The sequence below is a fragment of the Cottoperca gobio genome, chromosome 15 (genome assembly GCF_900634415.1).
Source record: "Cottoperca gobio chromosome 15, fCotGob3.1, whole genome shotgun sequence".
Classification (NCBI taxonomy): domain Eukaryota; kingdom Metazoa; phylum Chordata; class Actinopteri; order Perciformes; family Bovichtidae; genus Cottoperca; species Cottoperca gobio.
Genome location: NC_041369.1, coordinates 1,888,158 through 1,907,986, shown reverse-complemented (window position 1 = coordinate 1,907,986; position 19,829 = coordinate 1,888,158). Strand labels below are relative to the sequence as shown.

The following is a 19,829-nucleotide window of genomic DNA, read 5'->3' as shown; positions in this document are numbered from 1 at the left end:
TGTAAGGGGAAAGAAAACAGCAGAGAAAGAAGGGAGAGATGAACGGGCGTCACTTGTGTTGGTGACGCAGCAGTAACAGAATACAACTGAATGAAGTGAAACAGGTACAGAACATGAACAACAAAGACAGTACGAGAAGGGATTTGGGAACAAAGTTTGACAGAAAGTCTCATTAAAGTAGTGATCATGTTACAAGTAAGGTGAGTGTGGACATTTGCCACTACATGCTTTGGATTGCTCTTGGACGAGCTGAGGCTGTCAGTGCTGTGAGGGGGGAATAAGAAACAGATTGATTTCTCTTTCTACGTCTCTGTATCTTGATTTACATTGTGAAGTGTGCAACCACTGAAAGGCTGGGGGCCTCTGAGGCCGAACAGAGCCTTAGTTTCACTGCGTTCTTTGCTGAGTCATCCTGTCAGAGGGCTGACACTGGGCCAAGAGCCTGCCCCACCTGGAGATAAGACACTGCACACTTCTTATCTAAACAACTCGGAAAAGGTTTTACCAGATACAACATTCTGCAAGTAAAGATCATACACAAAGCTTCTGTTGCCCCTTGTAAGATAATACACTGTCACGTTCTTGCTGATATAAAAGTGAAGTCTTTTTTTCTTTTTTTTTTCCGTGCAAACGGTATCTTTATCCAACTTCATTTTTTAGCTCATTTGCTTATCCTTCACCAACGACCTTCTCAGTTCACCAGTCGAGCACTACGAGGGAACGTTGCACGTTCACTGAACATACTAGTCACTCAAGTCGGCCCTCTCCCTCACTCTTATGTCTTGAAGTCTCAAAGTAGGAAGTAAAACCAAATGTATTTTAAGTTAATAATTAGGTGTCGCTACAATATACTTGCTAACAGGGCAGGACTTCAACTTTCACTTTGCAAACAGTATCTTTATCCAACTAAATCCTCTGTTTACTAGTGAGCGAGCTGAACGATTCACTGCTACAATGTTTAATGGATCCATGCTACACCCTTCTACCAAGTTGGTAATCCTGCTTAAAGACAGACAAACCCACAAATATACAGAGTTAACAAAGTCTACCAACAGATGTGTTTGGAACATAAAATAGGAATGGTACATGTAGAAGTGTGTGAGTGTGAGTGTGTGTGTGTGTGTGTGTGTGTGTGTGTGTGTTTACCTTGCCATGTTGGCCCAGCCTCTCATAGCAGATCACTACATCCTCCCAGAGCTCCAGTTGTTCATACATGATCAGAGCTGAACTGGTGCAGCCGAGGTCTGTCAGCAGACTGGCCAGCTGTTTCTGTAGAAGAGAACAAGACTTTGAGGCTACAACCACAGCTAGCAGCTGTGCAGTGGTGTCAGCACGCTGACATATTGTTTACCATGTATGTTAGCATTCTAACATGTTTTAACCAGCATTAAACACAAACCACACCTGAGGATGATTGAAATATCATTATTTTGCAGGCATCTGGTCATAAATCATTGACTGTGTTTGCATGCAGTAAATATTCTAATTTTTACCCTCATCAGGAATATTGTTTTCTTCGGAATAAGCTTTTTACATGGCTAATGAAAATGAATATTACACTAATATTCCTGTTTGCAGGCATGTGATGTGTATTTACAGGCCGGAAATGTGCAAACCCAACAGTATGTAAAGTATTAAAATGCCATCACTCCAAAAAGGCGTTAAAATGGTCGTAATAGTTTTTCATGAAAACAAATTGCAACAAACAAAACAAAACAACAAAAGTCTACACGAACATAAATAAGCCTTTAGTCCTTGGTCACATGCAGGTCATGGTTATCCTACAGAGAAATGCATCACAGCATCTGCTGCAATCACCCGCTTTCAAGTCCTCAGGCGGCCATACAGACTCATCAGTTATTACATGCCACCTGGCTGATGTCCCAACTGATCTCTCCCTCTCTCCAACTCAACTCCTCCTTCAATCTCTTGGACAAGTCTACATCTTTCTATTACTGCTTATTCTACTTACTGCTCTTTCCATTTCATTCTGCACTCTATCCTGGGCTGTGTTTAAGTGTCTAATGTTTGCTTTCGAAGATCTTATGATGCTTTGTGGTTCAGCAAACTGTCATTAGTGCAGTTCTCTACAGCTCCTATTGAGACATTCATACATCACATTGTTGCATGTTGCTTCTGAGTTGTCACCTTCTGCACAAAGAACAGTTCTTAGCATTATACTATAAACTGAAAATGACCATTTTCTAACTGAAAGCTAGTCAGACTGAGACTCATTGACCCTGAACTGATTGTTCAATCAGAGTTTAGGGATTGGAACTACACACAGCAGGTCTATTAAGCTTTGGATTTCCCCACATGTTGTACAAAGAGTACTAGTAAAAGAGACTCTGTATCTAAAGAGTTTGGAGGGCTGTGTCTTTTGTTATTGCCTTTCCCAAGCCAACATTTCAACAGCCAATGTATAAGAAATATACTTATAAGAGTGTGTTTATCTGCTGTAAGCCACTACTTGTAAGTCCAAGAGTTAGCATAGCATTAGCTAACTACTGTATTTTATGGGGTCATGTGGAAGTGGCCATCTTCAGACATGAAGACGCTACTCTATCACCAGAACAAGCTCATTTCTGTGCACATCCATAAGGTGCTCTGCAGTGATATGAGGCCGATCCACCTGCACATTTTTCAAAGTTGATTTGGGATTTCTAAAAAGGAAATTGCGCATTGGCAGTAGTACGCATGGTTTTACAAATCAATTTGTTTCGCTGTACGTACATTTCCTCATTTGTACGTATGCAAACATTTAGTGTGAATTGCTTTCAAAGTTTTATAAATGAGTCATCTGAACAGCGTTATGCATGTCTTCTTATGATACTAAGGCTAAGAACAGTGCTGCTATTTATTTACATGTATCATCCATCCGTGAGGATGCTTTTAATCCTGTTGGACAAAGTGTTGGATAGACAAACCAGCAGTTGTTGCAGAGGGTGATCTATAGAAGTAAGGCTCTAGCCATGTTTAATTGTTATTAGTGTTGCTAGCAGTGTAGCTTGGGGGATGGCAGTGCTGGTCAGTGGATCAAGCCCACCACTTTGGTCCAGACTCAAGTAGTAATCAGAGGGATCGCTATAACACACTTCAAATGTTCCCAGAGAATGAACCCTGCAGACTGATTCTGTCACTACCTTTGACATTAGTCAACATTAGTGGGATGGCTCAGATGCTTTGCCATGAAATTTGATTTACTTTGAATCTTATGACTTTGCCTCTGCCTGAATCTCTGAATCCCCTGACTTTGCTCTAGCGACACCAGCAAGTAAAGGTTTCACAACATCTAAACATCTACAAGATGGATCGGGACAAGTTTTGACATTCATGCTCCCTAAATGTCAGTAAATCCAATACTTTGGTTTTCTTTGTTTAAACTAATGACATTACTTCGGCCTCAGCTGTATTTTGTGTTCAGTGCCAATAAGCAAATGTTAGCATGCTAACACACAAAACTAAGACCATGAAAAACACATACCTTTTAAACATCAGCAGGTTAATGTTCATAACAAGCATGTCAGCTTGCATTTAGCTTAGCTTGCAACCCTCTTTAAAACATTCCACAACATTTGATGACTACAGATTCACAGAAAAGTGAATTTAGTCCTAATCATTGTGTATAATTTGTCTTGGTTTATTGAAATAAAAAACATTCAAATCTGAAACGTGTTTTTGAAAATAAAGTGTTACCTGAACATCCCATCTGGGGGGGGTTTGGCAGAAGTAGAAGCCTTTCAGCCGCTCGGTGATGGGACAGTTCTTGTCTTCAAAGTGGTCGACTATCGCCTGAAAGAGGAACACAAAAGACATCATGCTGCGGCTGGCTCTGGTATTTGTTTGTTAAACGTGACAAGACAAGAAAAACACACTGTTCATTAAAAGAAACCCTACAACTGAAAACATCCAGGTAATACAGCAGTCGTTCCATGTATTGGGTTCAAATAAGACAGAAGTTGATTTTCAAATTGAAGCTTATTTTCAAAAAGCACTTTCCAGCTTTTCAACAGATAAAAAATAAAGGTAAACCATCACAATTATATTATGTAGAGACTGATACAAATATGAAATTCTGAAAGATAAGGGAGTATTCAAACAGAAAAGAGCCCTGCATTAAAACAATGCTTTTACTTTTAAAGACTTATCAGATGAATTTTACAACTATGGAAAGTTATCAAGGCGGCAACTATTTTATCTTTTGTTGTGCTGATTGTGAGGAGAGTAGTAGAAATACGGTGTTCATGTTAAAGTAATCTACCAGGAATAGGCACTTTCTTGTATTTGATTGGCCAATGCAGCAGCTTGTCGGAGGACGCTCCTCTGCAGTTAGAGTAACTGTGACCTTACTACAATGTAATAACTAAATGGATATGACAACACATTTTGTGTTGAGTCTTATTGCAGTAGGATAATGACATGTTTTCCTTGGGCTGCTTAGGTGACCAAGAGTAACTAAATGTGACACTTGAGACAGCATGAGCATAAAACAGAAATTCACGAATCAAGGTTTCATGTTTATTTAACACACAGATATTGGGAATAACCATAAATCAAACCATACTATGTACAGCATTATGTTGACTTATGGTGTATTGTATGTTTCTGTTGGGATAGAAACAAGAAAATGTGTGTTTCGTTCAATAAACCTGAACTTTTTATAGGAAAGCACTCCAACTACATAAAGTACATCTAAAAGAAATGACATTTAGTGCTTACAATTTTAATCTCAGTATCCAGCCCGAGCCTGAAATGTTATTTATTTCAGCATGAGCACAGGTGTTTGAGACTTATAACTTCTTCACTGGCTTTTTCATTATCCCATAATGACGTCTGTATTAGGTCTTTCAAGGCTGTTATTGATCAACATCCAAAATAACATTTGGAGCCTCGGAGAATTAATGGTTTTGTTTGTGCTCAGGGTTGTTCTGAAAGAGAGAACAAGGTTACTCAATAACTCTCTGGCACCGTGAGCCAGGTCCAGCTCTGCAGCTCTTTCAACTAAAACATCCACACGTGCCAATAAGATTACTTACTGCAATGATATTTATATCCACCAGCACGCAACCATGAATAACGATAAAGCTTGCAGTGACAGTCCCAGTATTCTGGGGTGGATTTATAAGATGTGCATTAGAGAATTAAAGCAAGAAATATGTATTAATCCAATGCAATTAAAGAAAAGGACTTTTGCTGATTACATGGATATATTGACAAGTACATTTAATTAGACAAACCAAACTGCTGCAAATCTATGGGGTCAAAATGATGTGAAGACAATTGTGAAACTGTTCAGTCCATAAGCGTTTACTCATATCTGTGAATCCTGTGAGGAGACGTGTCTGCACTTCAATGATTTCCTCAGCCAGTCTATGATGGACACTGGATATGTTTCAGTAAAATAATATGTGTCTCAGTGAATATGTATCCTACCTAGGTTTATGTTTCACTGTAAAGACAAATGTAAAGTACATCTCGCCAGCTAACCTAACAATTAGTGAAGACAGAAAAGAACACGGCTGTTACTACTGTAGGTAACAGCGCTCACTGAAGTTCCCTTCTTACAGTTCTATTCAATCATAAAGCTAGATTAGCTACATGTTTACCGAGAGCATAATATATCATTTTTAACAGAGCCAGCAGTCCTAGCTATACATCGAGGATGTGCTTATATGCTTGCATTGCAATAACCATTGCCAAACAATGTCAAGATTCAATAGGTGCTTCTGCCTGGCCGCAGCTACAGGAGCCATTCGGGAGCGATCGGCACATGCTCTGTACATGTTACCTGATGTTCACACAGCATGAGCCTTAGGGGCAGGAAAGCAAGCTCTTCAAGCTAAATACTAATATTTTCCAACTCTTTTACATTTATACATCTTACGGACGTTTGTAGATTTTTGTACGTATTCATTCATTTGGATTTACATTTAGAAATTCTTGTATACATTCACAACTCTGCACACACACATTTACAAATGAGCTAAACGACAACTGGACTTGAATCATCATACAGACCTTAAATAAAAGTTTTATGGGGGGTTAAGACGTGTTTTCTATTTAACTACGGCTGTTGCATGTCCTGAACGACCTCTCCCCTGCAGGTGTCCGAGGTCAGTCATGTCTATAGTTAGCTTACAACATAGTCAGCATCTCAAGTTTTACTGCCTTTTTGTTAGTAAGAAGCGACTAAATATCTGAACGTGTGGGCATCTGTAACTTATATAAAAACAACAATTCTCCAATAACCTGCTACGGTTTAGAAGATACTTTCTCTGGAAAGGTAGGCCATCGCATGTCAAAGTACAGTCGGCAGTTCGTCTACCTTTATGTTACCCCGAGTACAAAAGGCATATTGTGAATCCTCCTGATGCTTGGACTCTAAATGAATACATAAAGACAATCCTCTAATACATCTCCTTACCTGGGTTTGCATCATGGCTCTCTCGACACATCGGGATCTCCCTTTTTCCAGTTTGGTCCTGAGGCAAAGAGCTGTGACTTCTACAGCCCAGAACTTGGGCTGAGAGAGAATGCACTGCAGACAGACATGGGAAAGATATTTTAGTCAGCATCAAATGATCCAAAATGATTACGCCATAAACTCTCAAATACTATACTGGCAGAGGGGGTGGGGGGCACTTACCTGTACACACATACTATATTCAGTATACTGTACATTTACAGAGCACTAACTCTACCAGTACAACACTAGTCGTGGTATACTACATACAGTTATTTCTATTTGGTCACACTTTGCAGTTTCAGTGGAAGCTTTGCTCATCTCATTTATACTTAGTAAGGTTTGTTCTGCTGTTGCCGTGTATGGCTTCAATGATGCGCCACTCCATTTCCCTTTAAGGTTCAAAGTTAATTTAATGCTGCAGTCAATTTATGCTAAACACAAAACAAAAACAGCTGTCTCTTTCAACTTGCATCAGGAGGAAAGCACTCTGGTTGTTACGTTCACTGCTTTACCTGGTGCCTCATTCATTAAATGCACAGTATTCATTTCAATAATTCATCATTTATTTGTTTGTGCCCCGATGTGAATATAATGTAAATTAACTTCTGTTACTCAGTATAAATATTAAGTACAATTATTGGTTTCCCCTCTCCTTTCTTCCGCTCTGTAGGTGTGTGCGCACGTGTAGGTGTGTCAGCTGCGAAGCCCCGCCCTTCATAAAACGGAGCGAAGGAGAGAATGTGAATGCGCAAAGTAGACAGTACAAACTGAACCGTGCACATAAATTAGATCAATAGCATAAACGTTTAGTTTGTTTAATAAAAGAGCACCTGTCAATGTGAAAGGGACTTGCAATATTTAATTTATCAATCACTTTATTTTTATTCTATTTAACTATTGTGTACTCGCCACTTTACTTCATATGTTCTTTTGCTGTAACGTGACAGCTGTAAAGGTCAATTTCCCCGTTGTGGGACTAAAAGGATTTCTGATTCTGAAGGTTAATAACTGACACATCAGTACTAGCTCCAGATGGTCCTCCAGCAAAGCGACAGACGTCGTGTATCGATGAAGACAGCTAGACATGCGACAACCATCTAACCAGCCTGCAGATTCCTGGATCTACATGTAGGCTGGGAAGATGCCTGCTCACAGATCCAGCAGCTGCCGGATTAGTTTTTCCCTCAACATATACCATTTTGGGCATCCCGGTAGCTCACCCGGTAGCACAGGTGACCCATATATAAAAGGCTGAGTCCTTGCCACAGCGGCCACTGGTTCAAGTCCGACCTGTGGCAATTTGCTGTATGTCGTTCCCCTTCTCTCTCTCCCCCTTTCACAATCTGCTCTTCCCACCATCATAAAAGCATGAAAAGCCCAAAAATATAACTTCAAAAAAACATATACCATTTTAAATACATTCCTTAGGTAAGATCAAACATGTATGTGCACCAATCTACATACCGCGTATTTTCCTACAGGTAACCGGGTTCTCTGGAGTGTGACACAAATACAAACATTTACAGCCCTGCTTCTCTCAGATTGATTGATTGATTGATTGAGTAAATAAGGAAAATAGTTGATTAGCTGCACACTTATAATTGTTTGGTAGGGCTAGTGTCATAGCTCTAGAAATAGCAATGTCAACCACTTTGGAGTAGTCTGAAATGTCTCAACAATGTTTACCGCTGATAACACCTTCCCGACCGACAGCCTTCCCTACTGACGCTCACGTGATGCGTATCACATGAGCGGACATCTCAGATCCTCTTCACAAGAAAGGGCAAAGTCGTCTGTACTTTCTGAGAAGGTCATGGGGTCTGCAAAAAACTGCTGTTGATGTTCTACCAGTCTGTGGTAGTCCCTGGTGATAGTGGCAGAGAGAAGGACTTTGGATAAACAACGCCCAGCTCCCTCTGCACAGCACATTCACCAGGCAGAGGAGCGTGTTCAACAGCAGATGGTCATGAGTATGTACGCTGATGATACTACACTGTATGTATCTGCAGAAAATACCAAGGAGCTTAACAAAAGGCTTCTAGAAGAGTTGCTGCTGAGGCTCTCTTTACAAGGGTTAGTCATCACACACACATATATATTTAACTCAAATTAAGGGAACATTAAGAACAGCCATTATTACGAATTAAATTTGTGGTGCCAATTTAGGTAATTTATAAAAAGGCACACAATTAGTATTGCGCAGTTAAATATACTTTCATATAACTATTTTACTACATTTATCTCTTTGATTTAATCATTTACTGTTGATGTGATAATATGAATATCAGTTGGTTTTGTTGATATTGTGGATTGTCAAGAACGTTTTAATGTCTCGTCTTTCATGTGGACCCCAGGAAGAATAGTTGTTACAGGGATCCTAAATAAAGTATAAAGTGTGTGTGGGGCACGCACACACAGGCTCCACAGTTTGGCAAGTATTGGAATGAGCAGTAGTGAGGTTGAGTAGAGTATACAGCACTGTCTCAACAGTGAGCGCATACAGCTACAGAAGGCTCAGAGAGGAAACCCTTCAGCATGACAACGTTTCAAGTCAAACGTTGTCACACAGTTCGGTATGTATGTTTTGGTAGTTAACAGGTAAAAGAGCGTGATAGCTTTTGTTAGTATCGCACTCAGAATAAAAGGCTGTGGCTATTTTCAAAGCAACATGCACCAGTGCGAAGTGAATTAGAAAAAGCATGAGTAAAAAGATTTATTCATTAATTCTTTTAGCAGGTGTTTAGATAATCTGCACAAAAAGTAATGTCTCGTGAAAATCCGTGAAAATAGCTTAGCTTCCACATTCCGAGTGAAAATCAAACTTTACAGCACGTTGAGTCTTCACAAATTTTCAATAATTTAAAAAGGGCACAGACGGCTTAAATACATCAGGGTTGATAGCCAAGTCTATGTGGGAAAAAAACACTTTGTATTAACTGAGTGCAAATACAATCCGAAACTGTAGCTGAAGGAGAACAATTATTTCACAGCGAGCCAAAGACTGGGAAAAGCAATAGCTAAGGATAGAAGTGTTCTAAGAAGCTTAATGTTTCCCTCACACTGAGGAAGTACCTGATAACCAGTTTGAAGTTCAAGTTTGAACTGCTTTCATAAAAACAGTGAGGTGGTATTTGGGGTTATGGTTTTGTTTTTCTCTACTTTTGCTAAGCTTTCTTGCAGTTCTCCTTTAAGTGAGTCATTGTATCAGTTCTGCAGTGGTTTGTGTTTGGATGTAGTCATTTTCAGTCAGCTGGTGTAACACCATAAAAAGGTAGCCTTCAGTTTAGTATTGGTGTTGATGACAAATGCTTTGCTTAGTAAAACAGCTTCAGAAATATGATATTTCTTAACAACTCACATCCAGGTAAATTTCAGACAATTAAGACCATGATTCAGGCCACAAACATTTTAATTCAGTCATGTATGTGAACACATTTAGACTTTTAGTCACTTATGACCATGACCTTACTTTATATATTGATCAAAGTCTAAGGGCTTTGTGATTTTAATAACAATAGACAGGTTTCCATCCAAATGTATCGCAATTTTTAACAGAGTTTTGAGAAAATTGCCAAAACAAAATGCAAATTAATGCTCGTTTCCAGACACTACCGTTATGCCAATATTACAGTTGCTTTATCGAGGTAAGCAGTATGTTGCCCCATTTGAAATCTACAAGAGGATGTTTAAAGAGACAAAGGTTACCAACAGTCGCATCATTACGATTGAATGTACGAGAGCCGTGCCCGTTTAAAACACGACTAAATGCTTGGCCTGCTGCATTGCAGTTTGCAGCTTTCTCGAGAACGACTTCACATTAAAAGCTGCACTTTCTCGGTTCCTGAGCAATACACCTGCCACATGCCATGGCATAGGAGTGTCAGACACCAAAGTCTATATGACACAAACCTAACATCTGTAACTACAATGTTAAATTACAAAATCACAAAAACAATAAACAAACAATTACTTACAGCTGTGAAGGCGAGGAGTTCCTCTTCAGTCAGTTTGTGGACAGGGTTATTCTTCTGGAAGTCAATGCTGCAAGACAACACTGTTGGTCAGCAGTATATTCATTATGAAGCAAGGCCAGGAGTCCACAGCTATGCTAGCAGCTCTGTGAAGCTAAACACTTACGTCAGCAGGTAAAATGTTTAGCATTTTTATCATCTTAGTTTAGCTTGCTAGCATGATAACATTTGCTAATTACCAATAAATATAAACTGCAGCTCAGGCTGAAGGGGATGTTATTAGTTTTGCAAGTATTTGTTCACAAACCAAAGTATTCAACCAATGAAATTTTGAGCTGAAGGTGATGCGGGATCAAAGATATTACAATTAATTATTCGTAAGACGCTGAATGTGTGTACCAAATGTCATGGCAGTGCATCCAATAGTTTAAGTTGTTTTTTTATGGCTGCAACTAATTTGATAATCTGTTAATTCTTCCTTTGATTGATCAATTATTCATCAGATGCAAAGAAAAAAAACAGCGTTTTATTGAAAAAAATAAGACATATTCAGAGTCTTGTATAATGCTCTTTTCCTACAATAAAAACATGATATTAAAGAAATGGTCATTTGGAACCTTTTCACAAAAAAAAAAAAAGGATGTGTGAGGAAAAGGTATGTTTTAGTGCCATTGTAAAGGTTTCTGAGCATACTGAAGCAGTATACTGAAAGCAGCAGAAAGGCTGAACACTTTATTATTATTTTAATTGTCACTGGCATTTGGACCCTTGCACTTACCTAAAACATAAATGTAAGAGCTGCCAAGACCTCAGTATATCCACAGAGGGACAAAAGAACATCCAGACAAGGTCACAATCTCAAATTAAAAGGACCATGGAGAAGAAAATCTGACCAGGGACTCTTCAACTGTTTAAGCCCTTGGCTAAAATGTAATAAAAAGTAATCACATCCTGAGATGTGCTCTCATTAATACAAGACGCACTGACAATGAAGAGGTTATTAAAATTCTTGAAAGCACTGTGTGTCCGGTCAAACTGACCACTTACATCAGACACTGAAACTGTTGCTGACAGCTAAAGTCACAGGATTACACCAACACCCCTCCCACCGTGCACATTTCATGAACCATCTGATTAAAGAACTTTGCTCCAATTTTAACCAATGCCACTGCTCACACCGTCTTCATTGATGCTCTATGTGCATAACTGTTATCCAGTGATAAAGTTTTCTTTTCTTATCTTATCTTTTTAGGGCTTTTCCACTTAAGTTCGTAAGAACCTAATTCTGTAATTTTGCCATGTGGCTGAATGGATCAAGTAAAAGTGATTCATCCAGCAATGCATTTACTATTTCCAATGATAACTATCTGCTGATACACTTTGTTAAGCTACAACTTGTGAAGTGACTTAGAAATAACTTATGTGCATAGTATAGCTGAACATTATTCTATACTAGCTAACTGCTAACTGCTCACAAACACAGCTGAGGGCTGTGTTTGTGAGAGCAATTAGCTAGTATAGAATACTATCAAAAAAAAACTTTGGTTGTAGCATAACATTGTATTTTGCTTTGCATACAGGTGAATACATTCCAATAAGGGTTTTACTGATACCAAACACACAAGTATATGACAAACTGTTAGCGGTTTCCGCGGTCAAAAACCATCAAAATCCCTTCCGGAGTAAAACACCTGACGACCCCAATTACTTTTCTTATTTCTATATGCAATATTCACTTTTTATAACTTTTGCAATTACCACTGTCATATTCACTCGTACACATTTTTTCAAATGACTGTACTTATATTACTGTTACTGTATTTTATTCTATTTAATTGTTACTCGCCACTTTACTATCTTGCTCTTTGCTGTAACAATGTAAATTTCCACCTGATATATACCTGATCCCAGGATATTACCACAGCCCCACCCAATGTGCACACAGAGAACAACATCTCATCTTAATCCAACACCATTATATTTGGCTCGAACAGACAACTTAGTGAAAACAAATGTGATTGTGCTAATCATTGTGCGTGTGTCACAGTGAGTTAGTAATTTTATTTAATTAAACTGCACATCTCTGACAAAGACCCGCAAATCTTCTCCTTCAGCCGTGGCGAGCGATAGCGAGTGCGCGGTCGGTTGGTCCAGGAAGCGAGCGTGTGTGCAGTCAGTGTGAAGTCAGCAGTAATGTAGCCGTGCAGTGTGTACAGTTTATTTGTCTGTGAATAAATGCTACAACTCCTCAGTATACCTGCTGATAAAGTGAAGAGGCTCTGGTTAGCCATGAAGCTAGCAGCGACAAGAACAGCTGAAGTTTAACCAGCTATTCTCAAGTGACAATCCGCTCCTCTATTTTTGAAAGTAGTCAGGATTTAAAACTTTTCTCCAAGGCGAAAAAACCTTCTTCTCACTACGACTTCAGACACTTGTATAAACAAGTAGAACACCACCAACGACTCATGAGGCTACAAGGCACAGAGTTCTAAGAGAGGGATCAAGGATGCAGTCAAGAGAAGGCTTGGACATGTACAAAGGGTTGCGAGTGTGACACAATAAAATGACTTTTCTGAAGGCTTTGAAAACAATTTCTCCTGAAGCTTTTGTAAGACTATCTTGAGTTTTTCCTGAAGTTCAAGTTACTAACTAGTAGATTAGCATGATATACAAGGACTCTCGTGTTCAAGAACACATACAGCCTTGTAACAATGTTTTTAACACAATTGTGCTTTAAGCTTAGATCAACTGATTTGAACGGGTGCTGCAGAAACAGTGCTGAGCTCTAAGAAGACTTACCAGACACCGAGGAGGACGGCCTGCTCCTCAGCACTGAGGTCAGGCAGCTCATGCTGATCTGGCGCCGCTAAATTGATTTTATCCAGCACGGTGTCATCTCCCAGATTGTAGTCCTGTAAGCACATGGAAACACAAACAAAGTCAGATGTGTACATGCTGTCGCCATGAACCATGGCACATGAGAACAACTTAAAGTGCGGCAGCATGCCGTTTAGGATTACATTTCTTTTGAGAAATTGCTTGCATCGCAACCTTTATACATTTTTTAAAACTACAACCTTTTGAGACATACAACTTTAAGACTAAATTCCTCACTAAAGTATCTCGACACCGATACTGAAAAGATACCACGGCAAGACCTAAAACATTAGGAAAAGTAATGGAATAATACATGACAGAACATCAAACTTTTTTTCTCTTAAATAATGATGACATATTGAGATTTGCAATGTCTCATATTTACCAATGTTCACGCACACTCAGCAGAAGAAGTTAGGGTTGTCAGTGTGTTTCAGAAACGCACCAAGACATGTCAATAGGAAGAGCAACTATTTTATATTTTGAAATGTTTTTCTCTATTCAATCTTCAACAAATTTGGTCCATAAATAAGTTGAAATCCCCCACCATCTTTCCCCATTCACTGAGCAAGTGCAACCAAATTTAGATGGAGAGTCAGGTAGGCAATCATTTCATGCAGGCTGAATGAAATGATTGGACAGGCTTATTACAGGCCTGCATCAAAAAAGAAAAAGAAAAAAGAAAGGCAACTGCACAATATTGTGGTTTGGTAATGGTCTCAAAATGTCTATTAGCTACATGTCAGTATGATGTACAAAAAAACCTTAATTGGTTGTTAAACCTCAAGGACTCCAGGTTTTACCTAATCACTGAACCAGGTGATGATAAATGCTCAATCCCTCATTTTAAAACAGAAGATGAGAGTAGAGTGCAATAGCAACAGGCTTTAGATGATATTATGGTTCCAGAAGTGGACGTCTCCCTCTGCTGATGATGCTGGATATTACAAATTATTTGCCCCTGTTGTACATTCTAGGCAGCAGAAAAGGCTGATGCGATAAAGGGCTAAGGGGATCTCGAACACCTGGATCTGGGCATGATCATCTCCAACATACCAAAGACGCTGCATTTTAGTTCTGGTCTAGTTCCTGTTCATACTGACTTTTTATAAATGAACCAAGAAGGTAACTCGTTGATTGGACAGTTTTGGCGATTGTCATCCAACATGATCAGGCCCCTTTTTGGGGAAAACTAATTCCAGTGACAGAAGTTTATACAGCAATCTAATGCTTCTGATGTGTATTATTATGTTCTACAGTTGGGTGATATGACAGTATATACCGTGTGATAGTAGAAATGTGTTTACCGGTAGAGATATGGCAATACCATTTCTAAATCGGGAAGCTATACTCGCATGATCTTCTGATTCTCGATTTATAATTTGAGGTAATGTGATTTTGGCATACATGGAGGAGACTAAAGGATAACTGTTGGATAATGTCAAATGTAATAAAATGGGTTTATATTTCATGAAGTTTTCAAATTACTTAATGTAATAACATTTCTATATGAACCAGGACTTTTCCATAACAATTGGAAAAGGTGACAGATGTATCTTTTTGAAAGTTTATTTGGGAAATTAAAAAAGTAAAAATGGTACAAAAATAAAATGTGAAAACATGCTTAAAAAAACAGATGAGCTCACAGTTGGTGAGGTGCTACTTTGTTTTGTGTACGAAGAATACCTCTCTTATTTATAGCCTTGGTATGTTCGCCCTCACTGTCCTGGTCATCTGCTGCTTAATTTCTTCCTACGCCTCTTAAAGTCTTTCTACATATCCATGTTGCAGATTACCGACGGGAAGAGGCAAAGCAGCAGATGTGGGAGAAGTTTGGAGAAGCTATGGAGAAGGATTTTTGGTCGACACCAAGGTGGGGGAAGCGGGGAAAGATCCAAGCTGACTACAGCAAAGGTGGGACCCTGCTGACTTTGACTGAGAAGGTTATCGGACAGTGGAAGGAGCACTTTGAAGAACTCTTGAATCCGACTAACAAGCCCTCAGAGCTGGAAGCTGATTGGGATTCATTGTCAATTTCCCTGATGGAATTCACTGAGGTAGTCAAACAACTCCACAGTGGCAAAGTGAGATCCGTCCAGAAATGCTGAAGGCTTTGGGTGTGGAGGGGCTGTCTTGATGACACGTCTCGTCACTATTGCGTGGAAGTCTGGGACATCAAGAGCCATTTTTTTTTTACAACATCCTTCAAGGGCCACAGCCCATTCATTTCACCTTTCTTTTATGCTAAATACTAAAAACTTTTTTATCCATGTATCTTTTCGTTTTATCAGAAATCAGCAATCCTTTATTAGTTCCACAATGGGGAAAATGTATCCTGTCACAGCAAAAGAACATATGAAGTAAAAAGGCAGTAAACAATTATTAAATAGAATCAAAAATAATATAAGTACCAAGAGGTTGATAGAAAATAAAGTGAGTATTGCACATGGCAGTGATAATTTGCACAGCAGTGGTGGAATAGTTTGTTCTTGGTGTGGTGGTCTACCTATCTATCTTTCCATGTTTTTAAGTTACGCTCTGTAGAGAGCTGCTTGTTGGGCCAAAAATCAATGCGTTTTACGAATGACCTTGAGGGCTGGATCAAATGGTCTCGCGGGCTGTACACGGTGGTGGTTCCCATCTTCAAAAAGGGGGACCAGAGAGTGTGTGCCAACTACCCACTTTTGGGGTCCCTTTTGAGGGCCATGCCATCCCTGTACGCCCAAAGCGAATGTTGTGTCCAGATACTCGGCAGTAAGTCGGACTTGTTTCCAGTGGGTGTTGGCCTCCGCCAGGGCTGCGCTTTATCACCAATCCTTTTTGTGATATTCATTGTCAGGATATCAAGGCATAGTCGTGGAGGAGAGGAGTTGCAGTTTGGTGGCCTGAGGATCTCATCGCTGCTCTTTGCCGATGATGTGATCCTGATGGCATCATCGGTCTGTGACCTTCAGCAATCACTGGATCGGTTCGCAGCAGAGTGTGAAGCGGTTGGGATGAGGATCAGCACCTCGAAATCTGAGGCCATGGCTCTCAGCAGGAAACCGGTGGATTGCCTACTCTGGGTAGATGATGAGTCCTTACCACTAGTGAAGGAATTTAAGTACCTCTGAGTCTTGTTCGCGAGTGAGGGGACGATGGAGTGAGAGATTGGCCGGAGAATCGGAGCAGCGGGAGCAATATTGCATTTGCTTTACTGCATCGTTCTGACGAAAAGAGATCTACCGGTCGACCTTCGTACCTACCCTCACCTATGGTCATGAAGGTTGGGTCATGACCAAAAGAACGAGATCGCAGGTACAAGCAGCCAAATGGGTTTTCTCAGACGGGTGGCTGACGTCCGGAGATAGGGTGAGAAGCTCAGCCATCCGTGAGAGACTCTGAGTAGAGCCGTAGCTCCTTCGTGTTGAAAGGAGCTAGTTGAGTTGGTTCGGGCGTCTAGTAAGGATGCCACCTGGTCGCCTCCCTAGGGAGGTGTTCAAGGCACGTCCAGCTGGGAGGAGATTATATCTCCTCACTGGCCTGGGAACGCCTCGGGATCCCCCATTTGGAGCTAGCGGATGTGGCCCGGAAAAGGGAAGTTTGGGGTTCTGTGCTGGAACTGCTGCCCCCGTGACCCGACCCGACCCCGGATAAGCGGTATACGATGGATGGATAAGTAAAATTTATAGGTGGCTGCATCTGCAAATTTGTCGAAATATACACGAGTGAAGGTTTGTTGAAGCAGAGTTCAACAGTTAGTCATCTGAACAACAAAAGGTTCAAAGTCATTAATAAAGTTTCAAAAAACACCAAGATGCAAAGAAGACAACATCAGCTCCTACCTTGGGCAGGCTGGCCTGAGGTGTGGGGGTGGGACTGGCCTCATCATCTTTCTGGCCAGAATGGTCCCGCTTTCTCTTGACCTCAAGGATAAGCTGAGCCAAGTACTTTTGCTGGAAATGGGTCCGTTTGCCAAGAGCACCTTGATTGACCAGATACAATCAGTTGTTACTATCAATCAAGGTACCATTAAGGCTTGATCAATATGGGCTTATCATTACCATAAGTGACACCCTCCTCTTATGCATTTTCAATCAGTGACTGCATTATCCTCCAAGACCAGATGATGCTTTACGTACCAGTCATGTTGATATTTAATCCTGAGAGCTCCTGGGCCTTCTTGATGTGTTCCTTGGCTGGCTCGTAATCATAGTAGGTCAGATTAGTGTAGACACACTCCAGGTGGAAATGGATAGCCAGGTTTCTCTGCTCCGAAAACAGAGAAAGGCACTTCAGCACTGTGAAGGACAAAGGACAGAGAATACCCACAATCAAAACAATACAAAACTACATATTTTCTTATGCATATAAGAAAACAGAGCATCATGTGTGGCTGGTCAACAAGCTTGTTGTCCTAGTTAAAAAGATAGTTCTAATTGTTTGAAGTGGGGTTGTATGTGGTATTTATCCACAGTCAGTGTATTGAAGTCAACAGTCTGGCAGAAAGGTCAAGTGGTGCAAATAACTTAAATATAGCGTACACTTGAACTGAAATTACATTTTTCAGGTGTCTGAAATAGATTTTGCTGTTGCCCCAATCCATTACAAGCATTTCATTGCTTCTATGCTGGTACTCCAGTCTGCTTCTACTAACATTTGCAGTATGCCAACTGCCATCTACTGTAGGTAATACACTAACGATGGATAAATACCTCATACAATCCCATTTCAAAACATCCAAACTATGCCTTTAACCATTATTAAGTTATGTATTGTTATCCATGACACAGCCACAGTGACACTTGAAAGCCCTTTGCTGTAGAAAAAAAATGGAAGTGATATGATTTTACCAATACATTTCTGAAAGGGATTTTTCAGGCTTATATTTCAGATAAGTATTCAACACAATCTTTGCCAGTTACTGGAGCCAGAAAAAAGTTATGGGATAAAAATAAAAGCGCTCTCCTCTAGATTGAAAAAAGAATGTAACACAGAACATCTCGGGGAATCACTCTTAAGATTAGGCAGTCACAGATTATAACGCAGAAAAAAATAAATCAGGAAATTACTTGGAAGAATTAATCGATCAAAATTAACTGAGCAAGAGTCAAAGGTGATGATATAGCCCATAACAAAAAAGGAAATTGAAGAAGTTATAAAGAATTTGAAAAATAATAAATCACCGGGATAGACAGGTACCCAGAGGAGCTCGCACCCCTTCTGGAATGTTTTTTTAATGATGCTTTCAATGAGAGAAACCCTCCTAAAACATGGTCCAACGCAATCATTTCTATGATTCCCAAGAAGAGGAAAGACCTTGTGATGTAAAGATATTGCGTACAATAAGGGCTAATAGAATCCAGACATGTATTCTAAAAATAATTAAACCAGATCAAAAGAAGACAGAGAATAAATAACATTATAGATGGACGCTAAATATAATCTCAGTAGCACAAGAAATTTAAAAAACCTTTAAAATAGGATTCACATGTTAATAGATGGGTTAAAGTACTGTATTACGTTAATGGGTATACGTCTGAACAATTCTAATTAAAAAGGGGGACCCGACAAGGGTGCCCCCAATCCCAATTATATTTTTTTATTAGCATAGAGCAACTAGTAGAAATATGAGAATTATATCAAGTCTCTCTGCACGCAGATGATGTCATTCTGTATATAAATGATCCTGTAACCTCTGTTCAAACACTCTTGAAATGTTTGAAGGATTTTGGGATAGTGTCAGATTATAAAATTGACAAATCAGAGGCTAATTAATTGGTCAACACAAAGATTTAGATATCTAGGCATCACCTTAGAAACTTCACAATTGTATGAAAGAAATTATGATAAACTAACTACGCACATTTTCTTTATGGAATTCAATGTATTATTTTAAGTCCTGTATTTGCTTGGTCAAGTCTGAAATTTGGCCTCGCTGAAGGCCCTGTCACTGAGACAGAGAGGTCAACTTTAGCTGAGACCAGCAGGAGAGGAGAAGCAGAGAGGTCATACACTCTTCAGTGTTTCCCCTACCATTGTCTTGGCAAGGCGCTGCGCCCTGTCAACGGAGCCCAGTGCCCTGCCTGAAATTCAAGGTGTTTGTTTTTTCTCGAATTAAAATAAAAAAATATATTTTATTATTCTTTTATTAAATAAACTAAACGTTTATGCTATTGATCTAATTTATGTGCACATTTCAGTTTGTACTGTCTACTTTGCGCATTCACATTCTCTCCTTCCCTCCGTTTTGCGAAGGGCGGGGCTTCGCAGCTGACACACACACACACACACCTACACTTGCGCACACACCGACAGAGCAGAAGAAAGGAGAGGGGAGAACTAAATAGAAACCGCGCCACACAATCTACCCGCCAGCCTTTTCAGCCATGCTAGCAGCATGGTTCTGGGGAACGCAATGCTGCTCGGTCGATTCATTACTTGGGTCACCAATGAAATGCATCGACAACTATAAAATGGATTGGAAGTTTGTGCACACATTCATGTTCCCCAGGAGATGAATCCTAATGACTTTG

The 19,829-nt window shown here is 39.8% G+C and overlaps 1 protein-coding gene across 1 annotated transcript in view; it reads right to left on the bottom strand.

Annotated features, from left to right (window-relative positions):
- Positions 1 to 19,829, bottom strand: part of ttc27 (tetratricopeptide repeat domain 27) — a 67,049-nt gene that overhangs the window by 12,173 nt on the left and 35,047 nt on the right. Inside the window, exons 6-12 of the mRNA XM_029450580.1 lie at positions 17,436 to 17,594; positions 17,139 to 17,278; positions 13,237 to 13,349; positions 10,441 to 10,507; positions 6,425 to 6,538; positions 3,697 to 3,792; positions 1,147 to 1,269 (exon numbers count right to left, since the gene is read on the bottom strand). Coding sequence (XP_029306440.1) covers positions 1,147 to 1,269; positions 3,697 to 3,792; positions 6,425 to 6,538; positions 10,441 to 10,507; positions 13,237 to 13,349; positions 17,139 to 17,278; positions 17,436 to 17,594 — 812 coding nt within the window. The remainder of the gene's footprint in view (positions 1 to 1,146; positions 1,270 to 3,696; positions 3,793 to 6,424; positions 6,539 to 10,440; positions 10,508 to 13,236; positions 13,350 to 17,138; positions 17,279 to 17,435; positions 17,595 to 19,829) is intronic.